Source organism: Zingiber officinale, chromosome 5A, assembly GCF_018446385.1.
Source record: "Zingiber officinale cultivar Zhangliang chromosome 5A, Zo_v1.1, whole genome shotgun sequence".
Lineage (NCBI taxonomy): Eukaryota > Viridiplantae > Streptophyta > Magnoliopsida > Zingiberales > Zingiberaceae > Zingiber > Zingiber officinale.
The window spans coordinates 108,399,238-108,419,527 of record NC_055994.1 but is presented as its reverse complement, the minus strand read 5'-3'; the positions used below and the strand labels follow the sequence as shown (position 1 = coordinate 108,419,527).

General features: G+C 41.4%; 1 protein-coding gene and 1 long non-coding RNA gene across 5 annotated transcripts; both read left to right on the top strand.

The window, feature by feature from the left end:
* Positions 1-3,940: 3,940 nt before the first annotated feature.
* LOC121981364 lies at positions 3,941-5,999 on the top strand. Its single transcript, XR_006111805.1, has 2 exons — positions 3,941-4,187; positions 4,340-5,999. It is a non-coding gene; the product is annotated as an uncharacterized LOC121981364 (long non-coding RNA).
* A 9,341-nt stretch (positions 6,000-15,340) lies between these two features.
* On the top strand, positions 15,341-19,294 carry LOC121981363 (N6-mAMP deaminase-like). Of its 4 annotated transcripts, none has more exons than XM_042533834.1 (11): positions 15,341-15,518; positions 16,513-16,583; positions 17,606-17,697; positions 17,766-17,825; positions 17,902-18,135; positions 18,227-18,303; positions 18,379-18,448; positions 18,531-18,644; positions 18,739-18,805; positions 18,881-18,985; positions 19,066-19,294. In XM_042533834.1, the coding sequence occupies exons 1-11, from the start codon at positions 15,415-15,417 to the stop codon at positions 19,188-19,190; spliced, it is 1,119 nt and encodes a 372-aa protein (XP_042389768.1). In that variant the 5' UTR covers positions 15,341-15,414; the 3' UTR covers positions 19,191-19,294. The 4 variants fall into 4 exon arrangements, with proteins under 4 accessions (XP_042389768.1, XP_042389769.1, XP_042389770.1 ...); XM_042533835.1 differs by having other exon boundaries at positions 15,383-15,722; XM_042533836.1 differs by having other exon boundaries at positions 15,383-15,757.
* The last annotated feature ends 996 nt before the right edge of the window (positions 19,295-20,290 follow it).

The window sequence follows — 20,290 nt, the reverse complement described above, 5'->3', positions numbered from 1 at the left end:
ATTTTTTTAATAGTTGACTTTTTCAGTTACTTTTCCTTTGATGAAAATAATAGAGTTTTTTTTTAAAAAATGTTATGAATTATCAAAAATTATCAGAAAAAAATCCTTCTTCTCAAAATTCACAAATTCTATCAAATTACCCATATTTTTCATATTCATCAAATTATCCACATAATTCATACTCACCAAATCCATACAGTTCATATCCACCAAATTATTCATATAATTCATATCCACAAAATTATCCATCTATTTCACATAAAACAGGTATGCCTTTTACATCTTCAGCGAAAAATGAACTGTTTACTCCGACTTTTGTTCCAGAGACTCAACTGTCTGACCGTGAATCCTCAATTGAACTCACAAATTTGGAGAAGACGGATTCTGACGCTGCGGGTAGAAGAAAGCGGCCAACATGGAGTAAAGTTGAAGATGAGGTTTTAGCAAGATCGTTTGTTACTATCGGTGATGATATAATCATCGACAATGATTAGAAGGTGGATGCTTTCTGGGGACGTATTGTAAACTACTACAATGAGAATCATTCTCCAGGTATACCCAATAGAATTGATAGTGTCATACGATCGTACTGACACAATATCATACAAAAAAATGTATATCGCTTTAACGCAAATTACAATAGTGTTTATAGTGTGTATCGTAGCGGCCGCAGTGATGCTTAATATGAAAAATATCACGAGGAAAATAATGGCATTGCATTTAATCTTGAGCATATATGGAAAATCATAAAAGACCATCCAATATTTACTCCACAGTTCGTTGATCACCTTGTTGGCATGAAGAAGGCAAAGACCTCGGAGTTGGGGGCAAGCAACACTTCATCTAACCAAGATGCGAGTCTACATGTAAACCTAAATGAAGAAGAAACTAGTCCAGTGGGTCAGAAGGAAGCAAAAGGAAAGGGAAAAGGCAAAATGAAATCAGCGATTGAAGGTATGACAATAAATTTGGACAATATGTTTGCAAAGTTTACTGAGTATACGAGCATAAAAATGGTTGAAGTTGAAATGAAAAAACAACTCAAAGTTGAGGAGATGAAAGCAAACGCTACCGAGATGAAAACAAAAGCTGTCTTAGCCAAAGTTCAATTAAAAGAATATGCAATCATTTCGAAGGACACTTCGCAAATGATAGAGGAGTAATTAATCATTCACGAACATTTATGTCAAGATATTAAGGGGAGATGGAATATGTCATTTTCATTTATTGTAATGTTCAATTATTATTATACTTTCAATTAATGTAATTTTTTATTATTATACTTTTCAATTAATGTAACTTTTAATTATTGTACTCCTCAATTAGCCTAATTTTTTTATTATTATAATTTTCAATAAATCAAATATTTTATTCATAAAGAAAAAATAAATAAATTGGGTGGCCCACCTAAACAAGTATCCGTTAAATATATTTTTAATTGATCAATTAATGAGAATAATTCTGTTAATATAGCCATTGGAATATATGTACAATTTGATTAATAGAAAGTAGCAGTTGGAATATATCCGTTGACAAGAAAAAAATAAATAGACACCTTGTGCTCTATAATTATTATTTTAAACATAGACTTGAATTAGTTTCCTCCAAAATGTCTCAATATTCAAGTAGCACCAGTTTTGACTCGACAAGTAAAAACGAAGTCCAAGTTGAAGTTGGTGACGAAGGTTATGATCCGGAGAATGAGCTAATGTCATTGATACTTCAACAAAGTCGACAAATAGTTGAAGTATATCAAAGTAATAATGAGATGCGACGAAGAAGAAGATTCATCCAAAGAAATCGTGAAGCTGGACATGTGAGACTCTTCAATGATTATTTCTCCACAAACCCGTTGTATCTGGATAAAATATTTTGAAGATGATTTTGCATGCAAAGAGATTTATTTTATCGCATAGTTAATGCACTTGAGAGTCGTTCTTCGTATTTTCAGTAGAGGGATGATACCGCGAGAAGAAAAGGCTTGTCACCATTACAAAAATGCACGCTTGGGATTCACCAATTGTCTTATGGAGCCCCAGTCAACCATCTTAATGAGTGTCTACACATGGGTGAATCAACCGCCATCAAGTGTCTGTTTAAGTTCTGCAGTTATGTGGTTGAACTATTTGGTGATCGATACTTAAGAAGACTAAATGCTGATGATGTTCAACATCTTCTTCAAATGCATAGAATGTTGGGCAGCCTTGATTGCATGCATTGGGAATGGAAAAATTGTCCAGTTGCTTGGAAAGGCCAGTTTACAAGAGGTCATGGATCACCAACAATCATGCTTGAAGCGGTCGCTTCTCAAGACTTGTGGATATGACATGCATTCTTTGGTGTCGCAGGTTCACGTAATGATATTAATGTGTTGTACGAATCTCCCATATTCAATAACGTCTTGCAAGGAAATGTCCTGGAGATTAATTTCACGGTCAACGAGACTCAATATACAAAGGTGTATTATCTAATAGATGGAATATATCCGGAATGAGCTACTTTCGTGAAGGCTTTTCCTTGCTCGGAAGATCCCAAAAGGAGGTTGTTTAAGGAAAGACAAGAGACTGCAAGAAAAGATATTCAACGAGCATTTAGGGTGCTCCATGCTCAATGGGCAATTGTCAGAGGTCCAGCTCATTATTGGTACAGAAAAAAGTTAAAACATATTATGTTAGCATGCATTATTTTGCACAACATGATTGTTGAAGATGAGGAGGAGCAGGTGACAAATTGGTACAACAACGATGAAGGTGATGAACCTGCACAACCTATCCAAGGTTCAAATCGAGGATTTCATTATTATCTCCGGACAAATTTCGAACTACGTGACAGTCATGTGCATCACCAACTTTGTGCAGACTTAGTTGAACATATTTGGTTATAATACAACAACAATCCTTGAAAGTATTATATTTTAAATTTATGCAAGTGTAATTTTTTTTATATGTTGTACTTCTTCTTTTCAAATTTATAATAACATTTTAATTTTAAATAAAATTATTAATATTATTACTTATTGTAATTTTAAATAAATATATTTTAAATTTTACATAAATAATATATTTAAAAATAATATTATTGATTATTTTAAATAATAATCATTTAAATTGTGTAAAACAATTGAAATTGTAATAAAAATAAAGATGAATGGAGGGATCACACAAATAATGAAGGTTATTGTTAAAACGAATGTGAAAGAATGAATGTGTTAATATAAAATATGTATGTGGTATGTGGATTTTATATTTTTTGATGAGATGATGAGTGTTATAACACCTATCAACAAAGATGTTCTTAGAAAAATGTGGTGGTTAAAATATGAGATACTATCACATTAAATCTTGAGATCCAAATTCTATGCAATATGCGTCTTTTACGACGATAATGGGCATATATGATTACCCAAAGTCAAAATAAATTCCCAATGGAAACTCTCCACAGCAGAAAAGGACAAACTCTGACCCCAACTTAGAGTATCTCCAATAGGGGATATTTGGCGAGGATATTTCTCCAAATATCCTCCCTTCTCAAATATCCCTCCATCCCCTATTGTGGAGGGATATTTGAGGGATGATTGGAAATTGTACCCGGTGATTTTCTCTTGTGGGGCCCATAAAAGAGGTGGGCTGCCACTGTTTTTGATTTTTTTTTTAAATTTAATTAAATATGGTGTGATCCATCAAAATGATGTAGAAGTGGGGGATATTTTATTATAAAAATTGAGATATTTGAATAGTAAAATATTTAAAAAATAATATGGAAATGAAGATCATAAATATTTGAGAAAAATATCTTTATTTACTATGGATGTTCTTATTTTATTTCATCTATTATTATTATTATTATTATTATTATTATTATTATTATTATTATTATTATTGATGAGATCATCCTCCGCATCGAATGATCGATTCGCCATATATTGTTTCAGTTAGTGGTTAGCTAACTTTCGTGTACCCTGGTTTCCATGCTCATTCCATCGCAACTTAACTCCTCTTTTCCCTTCCCGTCGGTTTCGTTGTCCCCTTCCGATTCCGCCACTGCGTGCTCCGCCTCTCCTGCTTCGATGGCTCTGCAATCATCGGCTTCTTAGTTTCCAAGAGCCTCAACGATCTTCTCGCTACAATTACTACCTCCGAAGACTGCTTGGCCTTTCCAATCACTGGTCGCCCCACAACCGCCGGCTGGTAAGTTCGTCAGTGCTTCTTTTCCGCCTTTTTTTCATTCTTAATTCTTCTCGAGCCAACGATTTTCCGGACTTGTGAGTATCGGAATCACATTCTGTATTATTTATGCGTTTCTGATCTCGGTCCCCGTCTTGGTGCCCCTTTTTGTTTAGTTTTTATGGAGTTTGTGGGTGTCTGTTGACCTTAAAAGCTGGGGAATTTGAAATTCGGTGAGTTGGATCTCAGCGGCTAGGAAAGGCCGGTTTTTGATAAAGATGATTAGGAGGCAGGACATCGGCAAGGGTTTTCCACTGTTCTTTCTGCTTCTGGCCTTCGGGTCTTTCATTGCTACCTACAATCTCGTCGCGATGGTTATCCACTACCGGCGGCGAGAGTCGGTGAACCAGCTCCGTGTTGATAATTTTGCCAGTGGGATGCTTAAGATTGGGAGATTGCGCGTTCAGAGGCAACTGTTTCACGTTGCGGCCACTGCAATTGATGCAGCGTATAGCAGGTGGCAGTGCCGGATAATGCACTACTGGTACAAGGAGATGAAACATGGCGAGGGGTCGGAGATGGGAGGGTTCACCAGGGTCCTCCACTCTGGAAAGCTGATAGCCTGATGGATGAGATCCTCAATGATTAAATAAATTTACAATCACAAATGAAAGTCACTAATTATAAGTAAATATTAAACATATAACAATAATTAACAAAATACTCTATATTTTGCATTGCTATTAAAAAAACACAATAAAATATATAATTCAATAGGTTATAGTCATTGATCCAAATTCCAAGAAAAAACATAGCTAATAGCAAGATAATTACTAAAAGTTAAAGACTATTATGTATGTGATACTTTGCTAAGAAGCCCAAGTTACTTGTGGTGTTTTATGCAAAATCTATCCCACGTTAACTTAATCATATGCAATATCTAGAGGACTAACAGTTTTCTCAAATTTTTTTCCTAGTCATCTCTTCAATGCTAAGTGCTGCAGACAAATAGTTGCTAGCTCCTTACCAAAATTTTCTCATTTGGCTGATTGCGAATAGGCCCTTAAAGTAAGTATTGTTGTTTGACAATTGATCAAGTTATTCCACTGAAAATTTTGTACATGGCAGTTTCTTTCACCATAAAAATGCATTTAACAGTATCAGACAAGTGCATGTAACTTCTTCACTATTGAACTATTTATCAATGCTCCCTTGTTGCTTCAATCACTCTGAGTGTGTCTTTGGTTCATGACTTTTGCAAATATTTACCAACGGAGGATATTATTCTCTACTGCTTCATTGATGTGGTTCCAGGGGTACATTGCCCTAAACAGACCTTTGGCCTTTGTGTAATGGCTGGAGAAGCAACTATTGAGGAGTAAACTATTTTCCTTTGAGAACATTGTGCCATTTGACTCTATCTGTGTTTCTTTATGAGCAAAACAGAGCTATCTGTGTTGCATCTAAAAAACTGCAGGTATGTATTGATAGCAGAACCAGATCATATTTTTGTCAAACCGTTGCCAAACTTGGCTCGCGAAGATTATCTTGCAGGATTTCCAATCTTCTATATCAAACCAACTGAACATGTAGACATTATGAGGAAGTTTTTTCGAGAAGAAAAAGGTCCTATAACTAATATTGACCCTATTGGCAGCTCCCCTGTGATAATTAAAAAGGTAAATCATGACTCCTTTTGATCATTAGTTTTTGTAACATGTGCTTGCAATTCACTAGGCCACATATACTTCTTTTGAATGTAATCCCTGTGTCATTGGTTCTATATCAAACTATTTCTTCCACAATTTTCTTGGAACTATCAAACAAGTTTTGCAACCTTGTTTGTCTCACTAAGTCCATACTAGACAAGATTGCTCCTACTTGGATGAATATTTCTTTGAATATGAAAGAGGATCCCAAGACAGACCAAACTTTGGGATTGGTGTTGGAAATGTGAGTCCTAATACGCTCTACTTTATAATGCATTAATAGATTTTGATTGGTGGAGATATTCTGATGCCTTCTAAGGTCTGAAATAGGTATGCTTATTCAATTGCAAGAGCATTACATGGCGTGCAACATATTATTCGGAAAGATTTCATTATACAAATATTTCCTCTTTCTTTTTCTGGTGTATTTATATTTATATTTGTTATTTTATAGAAAAAAAGGTATATCTATGCTGATACGGTTGGGGCTGAGGGGCATAGAGGGAGTTTGAGGGAAGGAGAGGGGAATTGGGTCATTCCACTGTTAGGACATTAAGGTATGAGGGGAGGCTGCTTGGGGCTGAGGGGCATAGAGGGAGTTTGAGGGAAGGAGAGGAGCAATTGGTTCATTCCACTATTAGGACATTAAGGGATGAGGGGAGGCTGCTTGGTTCGGGAGGTTGGCCGCCGCCTGCAACAGAAACCAGGGGGACTCCTTCTTCTTCCTTCTTCTTGCGACGTTGTCGCCGGAGCCGAGGCCGGCTCTCACCTCATCTACTCTCCCTCTCCTAACCGGGTCGCCACCTCTCCTCCTGACGACGACCGCCTCTCCCCTCCTCCTGACGACGACCGCCTCTCCCCTCCTCCTCCTCCTCCTCCTCTCTTCCCGCGGCTAGCACCGCAGCTGGTCTTCTTCTTCCTCCTCGCTAGCTCCGTAGTCGGCCGCCCCCACCGGACTGAGCTCGTCGCCTCCGAGCGTCTTTCGCCATCGACCGCATTGCCTCTCCTACTTCTCTTTGTGACGCCGCTATCGAACAGCCGCACAACACTGCCATCCTCCTTACGACGCCGCCAGATTTCTCCTCCCCGAAGCCGACTCCGCCGCATCTCCTCTTCTTCCTCCCCACGAAGCTACCAGTAACTCTCATCCCTCTTGCTCACGTCCTCAATCGTCTGCTTCGTTTCTAGCGTATCGACTTCTGTCTCACAGTGCCGACACTCTCTTTTCCCGCGGGCTTCTCGCTTATTACTGTTGTCGTGGGTTCAATTATCGCCGAGCGGACCACGTTTCATCTCCGCTGTGTTCTGACCCTTTCATTGATCTAACTTGCGTGTTGTGACCCGACCTTCTTGTTGTTGCCCTGTTCCAGCTTTATGTGTGGTTGTATTTTAGCACACGACCTATTGTTTTCCCGGACTGTGTGCCAGTGTTTCATCTCGGCCTACGTGCTGAAGTCGTGTCCCGGCCTACGTGCTTGGCTCGTGTCTCGGCCTACGTGTCGATTTCATGTCTCGGCCTGCGTGTCGATGTCAGATCCCGGACTGTGTGCCGAGGTCATATCCCGGTCTGCGTGCTGATCTCGTTTCCCGGTCTGTATGCTGATTTCGTGTCCAGACCTGCGTGCCGCTAGTACCCCCGGCCTGCATGGCGGTGTTTTATCTCGACCTGCAGCTCGTCTTCCGAGCCCGTGCCGCGGGCACCCCCTCTTCGTCAGATCCAGCTCTCCAGCCTGATCGGAGTCATCTACTCTTCCGGGTCGCGACAACTCGAGCCGCATCCCATCCGAGGGCGCCCCCTGGGCCAGGGTACGTTCTCCGTTCATATTCTATGCATATTATTTTATGACTTAGTCTTGTACTTATATATTCGTTGGATCTGCCTCGAGTATCGGGGTACCGGTGGCCGGGTCAACCCGGTCGCTGACTGCAGGTAGCGTTGACCAAAGGACTTCTGAAGACTTGGTCAACACAGAAACCATCTCAGCACACCTCCCCTCCGGGACGTCGCGACTTCGTCAACATTTCATACACCTCACCCAGCGATCCGTCTGACTCAGCTTCCGGATGAGATCAATTTGGCGTCGTCTGTGGGAACATCCTTCACCTGTTCCGGAACGTGAAGATGGACGACGTCGGGAGGTTCTCTGCTATTATCACAATCCCGGAGGATCTCGACGCACGTATTATCTTCTATCCTCACTCCACCGGTATTCGGGAGTCGAGGGATCGAGTGGAGCTGCAGCTGGCTGACAGGTTAGTTTTTCTGTTATATTTTTTCCCTGACTCCACGGGTATTCGGGAGTTAAGGGACCGAGACAAACCCTTAGCCGGTTGGCATGACTTCCCGATCAGGTAAGCTACAAGCTCTGCTCCCTTTTTTACGATTATAGGAACTGATATAGCTCCCTGATAAGAGAGTAAAATCCTAGTTCCTTGGTCAAAGACTAGGGCTTTCGATTTTTGATTGGACACTAGGAGTCCAGCTCCCCGCTCATGTACTAGGGACACAGCTCCCCAATCATTGACTCACAGTACCACTTCCCGATCAGGATCTAGGGGCCTCGCTCTTTGATTACAAGCTAGGGGTCTTACTCTCTAATCAGGGACTAGGGGCCCAGCTCCCCGATCAGGTGTATTATAGGCTCTGCACCCTTCGCCATGAGGTTCTACATCCTCTTTCTATTACCGGCTCTGCACTATAGGCTCTACACCCTTCGCCAGGAGGCTCTGCATCCTCTTGCTACCATAGGTGCTTTACTCTATTATTATTATATACTCTGCATCCTTCACCTATTTTGTAGTCTCTTACGTCTACAGGTGTTGCTACCTGCATCCACAGTGCTATGCTTCCTTCTATGGTTATGGACTCTGTTCCCTTATATCGTCTTCACGCTTTTTATCCTCCCCCCTCACTCCACGGGTATTCGGGAGTTGAGGGACCGAGATAGATTCTCAGTCGGCTGATACCACTCCGCGATCAGGTATGATACGCGATCAGGTATGACAAAGGTTTTATTCCCTCATATTGCTATAGGCTTCGCTTCTAGGGGCTTCAAGGCTTATCCTCCCCCGTTCAGGGTCGAGATATCACCACTGGTCTCGGACCAGAGTATCACCACCGGTCTCGGATCGGAGTATCGCTAACAATCTCTCGGTCGGGCCTCCAAACCAATTCCTGGTCAGGCTTCCAGACCAATTCCCAGTCAGATCTCCAGATCAATTTCGGGTCAGGCCTTCAGATTGCTTTTTTGTCAGGCCTTAAGATTGTTTTCCAATCAGGTCTCCTGATCAAGTCCTGGTCAGATCTCCATATCAATTCCGAGTCAGGCCTCCAGATTGCTTCTTTGTCAGGCATTCAGAATGTTTCCTAGTCAGGTCTCTAGGTCAGGTCATGGTCAGACCTTCAGATCAATTCTTGGCCAGGTCTCCAGATCAAGTACTGGTCAGGCCTCCATATCACCTCTTGGTTGGGATCCCAGACTCTCGCCTCAGTGCGAGTTATAAGTGAGAATGACTCTCACGCCCAACGACCTTCCAGGTCGGTTGTCCCAGACTCTCGCCCCAGTGCGAGTTATAAGTGAGCACTGCTCTCACGCTCAACCCCCCCCCCCCATAATGACCTTCCCGGTCAGCTGTCCCAGACTCTCGCCTTAGTGTGAGTTATAAGTGAGCTCTGCTCTCACGCCTCCAGACTCTCGCCCCAGTGCGAGTTATAAGTGAGCATGACTCTCACGCCCAACGACCTTCCAGCTCGGGTCCCAAACTCTCGCCTTAGTGCGAGTTGTAAGTGAGCTCTGCTCTCATGCCTCCAGACTCTCGCCCCAGTGCGAGTTATAAGTGAGCACGACTCTCATGCCCAACGACCTTCCAGGTCGGGTTCCAGACACTTGCCCCAGTGCGAGTTATAAGTGAGCATGACTCTCACGCCTAACGACCTTTCCGGTCGGTTGTCCCAGACTCTCGCCCCAGTGCGAGTTATAAGTGAGCAAGGCTCTCACGCCCAACGACCTTCCCAGTCGGCTGTCCCAGACTCTCGCCCCAGTACCAGTTATAAGTGAGCAAGGCTCTCACGCCCAACGACTTTTCCAGGTCGGTCGTCCTAGACTCTCGCTCCAATGCGAATTATAAGTGAGCAAGGCTCTCATGCCCAACGACCTTTCCAGGTCGGGTCCCAGACTCTCGTCCCAATGCGAGTTATAAGTGAGCATGCTCTCACGCCCAACGACCTCTCAGTCGGTGCTCACCGCTCACTTACAGCCATACCTAACACTCATCACACTTGCTTCACTTGCCGCTTTGCTCGGCACACATCACACTTGACTCACTCGCCGCTCTGCTCGGCACTCATCCTTCACGTTTCGCTCACCTCTGTGGCTCGGTCGGCACTCATTGCTGCACTCGCCGCTTTACTCGGCACTCTTCATACTCACCGCTCACTTGCCGCTCTGCCCGACACTCATCATACTCGCCCCGCTCGCCGCTCTGCTCAGCACTCATCATGCTCAAGGCTCTCATGCCCAACGACCTTTCCAGGTCGGGTCCCAGACTCTCGTCCCAATGCGAGTTATAAGTGAGCATGCTCTCACGCCCAACGACCTCTCAGTCGGTGCTCACCGCTCACTTACAGCCATACCTAACACTCATCACACTTGCTTCACTTGCCGCTTTGCTCGGCACACATCACACTTGACTCACTCGCCGCTCTGCTCGGCACTCATCCTTCACGTTTCGCTCACCTCTGTGGCTCGGTCGGCACTCATTGCTGCACTCGCCGCTTTACTCGGCACTCTTCATACTCACCGCTCACTTGCCGCTCTGCCCGACACTCATCATACTCGCCCCGCTCGCCGCTCTGCTCAGCACTCATCATGCTCACTGCTTCACTCACCTCTCTGCTCGGTATTTATCATTCGTGTTTCGCTGTTGCCCGGTCGGCGCTCACCACTCCACTTACCGCTCTGCCCGATCCTCGTCATTCGCGTTTCACTCATCGATGTTGCTTGGTCGTTTGCTCGATCACTCACTGATACCACTCGGCTATTCACTTTATGCTGACCGACCTATCGCTTAAGGGTTTTTCTCGGTCGGCACTCGTTCGGTCATTCTCTTTATTGTCGGTCACGATTTACGATTGCTCGGTCTGCACCCGCTCAGTCGGCAATCGCTCGGTAGCGCTCACGACTATGCGCATCCATCATTCTCTTTATTGCCCGGTCGCGACTTACTTTCGCTCGGTCAGCACTCACTCAGTAGTGCTCATGACTTTGCGCATCCATCATTCTCTTTATCATCCGGTCGCGATTTACTGTTCTCGGACGACATTCTCTCGTTCGCGCTCACGGCTTCACTCGTCCATTATTCTCTCTATAGCCCAGCCGCGATTCACTATCGCTCAGTTGGCATTCTCTCGTTCGCGCTCACGGCTTCACTCGTCCATCACTCTCCATATTACCCCGGTCGGTATTGTGCGATTTCTCGGTCACAATTTACTGTCGTTCGGTCGACACTTTCTCGATCGTGCATTCGATTCTACTTATCCGTTCGTCTACTCGCCCGTTCTCATCTCGCCCGATCGACATTATCTTTGTTGCTTGGTCGGTATTTTCTCGGTCGCGCATTGGGCATTGCTCGCCCGCCCTTATTTCGCTCGATTGACATTTTCTCTCCGGACCGGTTAACATTTTTCGGTCGTCCGGTCGTGATTTATAATCCCCCAATCCCTCTGCTCAGTATCGCTTGAGTGTCTCTTGGATTATCACTTGGTTTCCCTCAGCATTCGATTGATCGCTTGCTTGCCATGGGTTTTATATGTTGCTCGGCTCGACATTTCGTGCGTCACTCAGCTCGACACACTTTTGTTTGATCGATCATTCCTTAAGCATTCACTCGGTCGTCGGCTTGGCTTTCCGTCCCCTGTTCAGTCGACCATCGCCATGGCTGTTCGTTCGACGTTATATGACCGACCCGCGATATGACTCTGCGTTCATTGGCGATTCTTTATTTCAATTGGATGGGTCTAGTCAGTCGGACTTGCGCCTCCTTCGACTAGACTTGAAGGGGAGACTTGTGATACGGTTGGGGCTGAGGGGCATAGACGGAGTTTGAGGGAAGGAGAGGGGCAATTGGGTCATTCCACTGTTAGGGCATTAAGGGATAACCGGGCTGCTTGCTTGGTTCGGGAGGCTGGCCGCCGCCTGCAACAGTAACCAGGGGGGACTCCTTCTTCTTGCGACGTTGTCGCCGGAGCTGATGCCGGCTCTCACCTCATCTACTCTCCCTCTCCTAACCGGGTCGCCACCTCTCCTCCCGACGACGACCGCCTCTCCCCTCCTCCTCCTCCTCCTCTCTTCCGGCGGCTAGCACCGCAGCTGGTCTTCTTCTTCCTCCTCCCTAGCTCCGCAGCCGGCCGCCCCCACCGGACTGAGCTCGCCGCCTCCGAGCATCTTTCGTCGTCGACCGCATTGCCTCTCCTACTTCTCTTTGCGACGCCGCTACCGAACAACCGCACAACACTGCCATCCTCCTTGTGACGCCGCCATATTTCTCCTCGCCGGAGCCGACGCCGGTGCATCTCCTCTTCTTCCTCCCCACGCAGCTACCAGTAACTCTCATCCCTCCTACTCATGTCCTCAACCGTCTGCTTCATTTCTACTGTATCGACTTCTGTCTCACAGTGCCGACACCCTCTTGTCCCGCGGGCTTCTCGCTTATTACTGTTGTCGTGGGTTCTATTACCGTCGAGCGGACCACGTTTCATCTCCGTTGTGTTCTGACCCTCTCATTGATCTGACTTGCGTGTTGTGATCCGGCCTTCATGCCGTTGCCCTGTTCCAGCTTTATGTGTGGTTGTATTTTAGCGCACGACCTATTGTTTTCCCGGGCTGCGTGTCGGTGTTTCATCTCAACCTACGTGCTGAAGTCGTGTCCCGGCCTACGTGATGGTCTCGTGTCTTGGCCTGCATATCGATTTCATGTCTCGGTCTACGTACCGATGTCATATCACGGCCTGTGTGCCGAAGTCATATCCCGACCTGCGTGTCGATCTCGTTTCCCGGTCTGTATGCTGTTTTCGTGTCCAGGCCTGCATGCCACTAGTACCCCCGGTCTGCGTGCCCATGTTTTATCTCGACCTGCAGCTCGTCTTCCGAGCCCGTGCCGCGGGCAGCTCCTCGTCGTCAGATCCAACTCTCCAGCCTGATCGGAGTCATCTACTCTTCCGGGTCGCGACAACTCGAGCCGCGTCCCATCCGAGGGCGTCCCCCTGGGCCAGGGTACGTTTTCCGTTCATATTCTATGCATATTTCATTATTTTATGACTTAGTCTTGTACTTATATATTCGTTGGATCTGCCTCAAGTATCGGGGTACCGAGGGTCGGGTCAACCCGGTCGCTGACTGCAGGTAGCGCTGATCAAATGACTTCTGAAGACTTGGTCAACACAGAAGCTATCTCAGCACACCTCCCCTCCGGGATGTCGCGACTTTATCAACAGTTCATCCATCTCATCTAGCGGTCCGTCTGACTCAACTTCCGGACGGGATCATATGCTCTTCTTTGTCATAACACTACTTTCAAATTGTTTCACTACAGCCCCCTTGGGACTTGAAGTTGGGGAACACTTTCATTATACATTTTACTTATGGATGTGTCTATACATTGAAGGTATCTTTCTTTGCTAATTCATGCACACATATTTTCCTCGTGACAATTCATAAATTGTAACCAACCTTACCATGAAGATGCATATAAGTTACGGCACTGCTTGTGTGTACTTGGTAGATTTGTTTTCATATTTACATTCCTTTATGTACATTGCCCAGACGAGCTAACTTATTGTCTAATTGGAGAATGACATTTTGACTAAAGATCATATTTTCGCGGTCCAACATCACATGACTTATTCTTTACCGGCAGGGCCGTCTTAAGATTCTCCGAGACCCTAGACACTAATAATAATAATAATAATAATAATAATAATAATAATAATAATCTTTTAATATATTTTTAAATTTTTTTTCAATTTTTTTCCATTTGAATTTGAGAGTAAGAATGATCTGCTTAAAAAAATGATTTATTTTTTTAAAAATAAAATATTATTTTTATATAAAATTTAGTTTTCTCGTTAATATTTAGATAATTTTTTTAATTGTTAAATTATTTAATTTTTTTAGACATTGTTGTACGTAAATAAATTTTATTAATTTTGATTTTGATACTTTTTTAATGATGAAGTATTTTAATTTACGTTGTGGGATAAAAAAATTCTCTAATTCATGTTATTATTGAGGAAGAAAAAGAAAGAGTGAGGAAGAAATATTATCAACAAGGGAGGAGCGTTCTAGAGTATCATCAAAGAGAGAACATAAATTTACAGAATTACTGATGAGAAAAGAAAAAAGATATGGACAAGAATTTGGAGCTAAAAAACAAAGACTCTTAATAATTGGAGTTATTACGGACCCATTGTGTACTTTGACTCTTATTGATTTAAGGAAATGAGGCTCTACCCCTTCACTTTGTTTGTTTTTATAGCATCAGCCACTTAAAAAGAGGTGGGTATATAAAATGGTTCACAGCTAGTTGGCATGAACTACTACTAAAAGAGTGAATTCCAAAAATGGAGACATTATTATATACTTAATAAGAAGAGGGTAGGTATTCTTTACACCTCTAATTTCACTTCTTTTAACCTCCATATACATTTTAAAACAAAAAGGAAGTAGATTTCTGACTAGAGGCCAAACTAAATTTCTATATAGTTGATTAGATACATTTATCCCAAGTTTGTATGGATGACTTTTTACTTTTATTTATATTAACTTTTATTACACTTCACATTGCTCTCCAACTATAAGTGAACATGGTATATCTATGTGGCTACATCACATTTACATGTTCAAAAGCCCCGAGCTACAATTAGAGCTAACCTCCCGAGACACGTTGACATCTTTAGAATTTTGCGAATAAATAACATTAATCCGCTATTTAATTTATATTATCACGAACATGCTCCAACCATTAATCCACGAAGATATTTTTTATATTAACCTGGTGCCTTGCCACTTGTCCCGTGCCCGGGAGCTCCACGAAGGCTTTTGTGATTTTAGGAAAAGGATGCAAGAGGCTCTAGCAGAGGCCTTTCCAAAGACGGAACTTATTCTATTTTCAGATTTTTCTTTTCTGTTTTTTGAAACGACACCCTTTTTTTTACTTTTGCTAAAAAAGGAATAAATTTTACAAAATAACGGCAAAAAAAAAAGGGTAGAAGAGAGCGGGCTCCACTTCCAAATTCGTATGCAATTTATGTCTTCCAGCCTACGCTAGCGGATAATCGACTGTCTTGTCTGTTATTTCTGAGAAGTTTAAGGGTATTTTAAAAGAAATTAAATTGTCTGCGTACTTTTCAGAAAATATGTTACGATTTTTAAGGGTACTTTTGAAATTTTAGCAATTTGGCTTTTGTTTTTTCAGCGACGGTCCCTCGTGACTGAGCCCGTCCATAAAGGCCGCTCCCCTGTTGAGCAAACCACGGCGAAGAAGAGATGGACGCAGGTGGAGACATGGAGCTGCCGGAATGGTGCAAACTGCTGCCCAAGATCGAGCTCCATGCCCACCTCAATGGCTCCGTCAGAGATTCAACCCTGCTGTGAGATCTCGCCCATCTCTTTCCCTACTAACTAACTCATCTATCCATACCTAGGGATCTGCCATCGAAACGTCCGTGCTATCATTTCATACTCTCTCTGGATCACTCACTGTGTGCCGTGGGACTTGTCGATGTACAAGTATTTCATCATCGGCCGCCCATCGTTGAAACGATTCTAATTCCTTGTGCCTGTCGGACCGATATGTATGACTTCGATGGGGTTTTAGGTTCTTCTACAAGTATGAAAAATGTTTCCTTTATACCATGGAATTTGAGGAGTAATATTGAATACTTGAGGTGGACATTATTTGGAAATTCTTCAAGGCAGATTATGTCCGCCGGAATGGCTGCCTGCGAAAACCTAGCCATGGCTTGGATAATTCCCTATTTCACATAGCATTGTGCATTTGCCTTTTTTTTAATTACTGAATTTGTGATAATGAGCGTTTTGCATACTGTGGGAGTTCACCTGATTTTCATGACGAAAAGAAACTATATTTAACTAACGGATGAAGACAAGAAACAAAAACAGCTATGACAAACTTGGCAGATAATATGGTAGGGTGTTTAGATAATGTTTCTCATAAGATGCATTCATGGAGTTTATACTATGGTGGCTGCGCTAATCTCACTTCTTTAATATACAATGTGGCATTGACCCATACATACATTGAAAAAAATAGGTTGACTTCTCTATTTGATGGTTTAACTTAAGAATTTGTTCTTTATGTACGCCTTTATTACAACTGTGGCTTTTGGTATGATGCAGAGATGAATGTTTAAATACAATAATTTAATAGCCCAATATATTGATAGTTGTGGGTTATGCTTGCATCAAGATGCATTAAATGATGAATCCAATTATTCAATTAAACACAATGTAAGCAAAGGTAATAGCCTTCATGGGGTGGCATTATCCTACTAAGTGATGCTGTTAGAAAAACACTGAGTTACCCAATTTAATCTTATCTGTGTCTTTCCCTAACTTCTACAGAGAGCTTGCAAAAGTATTGGGAGATGAAGGTGTCATTAATTTTGAAGATGTAGTACATGTTATCATGAAAAGTAAGTGATACTGAAGTATTCTGGTTTCCTTGATTCAGTTATTGTTTTGGAGATAAATTGAACTATTGTTTAGAATCTCAATATTTCCTGTTAATTTTTTGACAAAACACAACTTTCATATTTCTGTCTAATGCTACTTCATTTTTTTTTTGTTTTTTTACACCTTTCCTTCATTTCTTCCACGGATACAGCAGCAGTTTCATTATTTCTTCCCACTGGACATAGGTGTTATTTACCATCATTCACTTTTACAACTACCTTAACATGGAAAGCCTGATTGTCCCTGTTACCCCTTCTTAGGTGGTTCTTCTTGCCTAATCATGTCTTTGTGGTACTTATCCTGAGCTCAATGATATAACAACGATTTAAATTCTGCCTCCACTTACATAAGTCACTTGAACTTGGTTAGAGAAATCTTTGCATCTTTCTAAATTTGGCACTTATCATGATGTGCATTGTAAATATTGCAGTAAACTTAGGTTTGCCCGACTGTTGAATTATGGGGGAGTATAATTCTTCCATTGATAATTTGTCTGAATTATAGTGAAAAGCTTCTTCTAATTTGAACATTATTTTGTTTTTTCTTTTATCATGAAGAATATCATCTTTGTTATGCTAGATTATTGTTAATTCTCTCCATTTACGTGTATAAAAAATCTACCTAGTAGGATCTTGGCACCTATTCTGCAATAAAAGAAAATGAGACTATATGATAGCTAAAATGTTTCAATAATATCAGGGGAAAATCTCAACTATAGTTTTTAGGATAATGAAGAAAATGATAGCTAGGAAGGGCCAACATGGGATCTCTCTCTCACCCTTTTTGGATGTAAAAAAGAGACTGTTTTCATTTGACTTTACAATATGAAGGTAGGATCTTAAGAATAATTTTCACAATAATTCAAGAATATGATAGTTACTTATTAACAAAATCGAATACTAATACGGTAGCTAGTTTTTGCAATAATTATGATCAGTCACTGATAGCTCTGGATATTGTTTTCATGTCATATTTGCTGCAGATGGACGGTCTTTGCCAGAGTGCTTCAAGCTTTTTGATTTATTTCACATACTTACCACTGACCATCAAACTGTGACAAGAATTACTAAGGAGGTACATCAATTGCATGATTGTAACACAGTCCACTCTCTGTCATACTTCTGCATCTTGCTGTCTTCTAGGTCATTGAAGATTTTGCTGCTGAGAATGTTGTTTATCTTGAACTAAGAACAACTCCAAAGGTATTTGTGCACAAGGGACGAACATGTTTTCAAAGATATTGAGCAATTAAGCAATGACACTATGCTGATCTTGCAGCAAAATGAATCTAAAGGAATGACAAAGCTCTCATATATGAAAGCAGTCATTAATGGCATACAAGCAGTTGATACTGTTGATGTTGCTTTTGTAACATCAGGTGCAAACAATTTACCTCTTTCCGAAACTACACCAGTAAATTGTATAAGCAACTGCAACAAGAGGAAGAAAATTTATGTGCGCCTTCTTCTGAGTATTGATCGCCGTGAGACCACTGCATCTGCAATGGAAACAGTACTATCAGAGGACTATATTTGCATTTTTTTTTATCAGTCAAATCATTCAATCTGAATGCTACTTACAAAGGCATTAATCAATTTTATAGGTCAAGCTTGCAAGGGAACTGAAGGATTTTGGTGTGGTTGGACTTGATCTCTCTGGCAATCCTATTGTCGGTGAATGGTAAATTGTGCATGCAATGTAATTATAATATAGCAAATGCAGTTTCCAGGTTCTTACATCGCTTTTGATCTGCAGGGAAACTTTCCTTCCCGCACTGAAGCATGCTAAAGAGATAGGGCTTCCTATTACTCTCCATTGTGGAGAGGTGTGTCATCAAGCTTATTGCTGTTTCAAACTAATTTTTCAAACTGATTAACTAGTTCAATGTAATGACTTAGAGATTTTAGGTGCCAAACCACAAGGAAATCAAAGCAATGATCGATTTTTGCCCCCAACGAATAGGCCATGCTTGCTTCCTTAAAGAAGAGGAATGGACGAGGGTGAAAGTCTTAAGGATCCCAGTAATAATCTCCATATGCCCAGTCTCTTTTTAGTTTGTTTTTTCACTAGCTTGGCGCCCTATATTTTGCTTCAAATCCCACGTATGTATCGCAGGTTGAGATATGCTTAACATCAAATATCCAAAGTGAACGCCTCTCTTCCTTATCCAATCATCATTTTGGTCGGTACCTCATTTTCTTAAGTTCGGGCTTATGCATTACCTTTCATTAGACAGTGATAGAACATGACTGTGCAGCTGATATTTACAAAGTCAACCATCCAGTGGCACTGTGCACTGATGATTCTGGCCTTTTCTCAACATCTCTGTCAAACGAGTACCATCTTGCTGCCTCAACATTTGGTGTGTTAATCACCATCTTTATCACAAAGCATATCTACCAACCTTTATATTTACTGCATTATTGTATTTTAATTATGCAGGACTAAACAAGCGCGACATGTTTATTCTTGCTCGAAGTGCCATTCAATTTTCATTTGCTGATCTTGAAGTCAAAGAAGAGCTTAGTAAGATTTTTTGTGAAGCTGAAGGCACATTATTCATGTAATATTCTCTAATTGGAATTGATCGTGCTCATAATTAGACATTGTATTGGAAGTTTCAGTTTATTGAAATCATAATCAGATAATGGATTAGTGTGCCTTGCAAATAGCCAAAGAACATTCTCAGGACAATTGTTACTCCTTTGTGTTCCATTGAATGGGTGCAGAAAATAGGTATACAACTTCTAGTGATTTATTGTTTTCAATCAGATGGATCTTGATGGATTCAAAATCTGGCTCTTTGTTGGCTGCTGACATAAAGCTCCCTGTGTGCATTAACATGTGTCAAAGGGCACCAAAGCAGTCCATGCTTGAGTTCAAAGGGTGCCAGAGTAGTCCAGTGAATCTCTCCGATGCTTGGGTTAGTAGGGTCATGTTCTGTTACGGCTCATCCCTACAAGGGCCATCAGGGCGTCTCAAGATACTCCGAGGTTTTAGGCAATAATAATAATAATAATAATAATAATAATAAAAAAAGTCCTTTAATATATTTTTAAATTTTTTGTTCAAGTTTTTTTCATTTGAATTTGAGATTAAGAATGACCGGTTTAAAAAAATGATTTATTTTTTAAAAAATAATATATTATTTTTTATAAAATTTAATTTTCTCGCTAATATTTAGATATTTTTTTTTAATATTGTTAAATTATTTAATTTTTTTGAGACATTATTAAATGTAAATAAAATTTTATTAATTTTAATTTTGATTTTTTTTCGCATTTTAATTTACGTTGTCGTCGGGATAAAAAAAATCCCTCATTCATGTTATTATTGAGGAAGAAAAAGAAAGAGTGAGAAAGAAATATTATCAACGAGTGAGAAGAAGAGTGTTCTAGAGTATCACCGACGAGATAGCATAAACTTACAGAATTACTGATGAGAAAAGAAAAAAAGATACCGACGAGAGTATAAATGTACAAAATTAATGATCAGAAAAGAAATAGGCACGAAGCACTGGTTAGAGAATAATTAGGATTTTTTAAAGATATTGAGAAGGAAAGAGTTTATTAGTTTTATAAGATATATAATTAAATAGAATAAATTCTGGACTAAGTATAATTATGAGGAAATAAGATTAAATAAAATAAAATCTTAGCTAATTGTA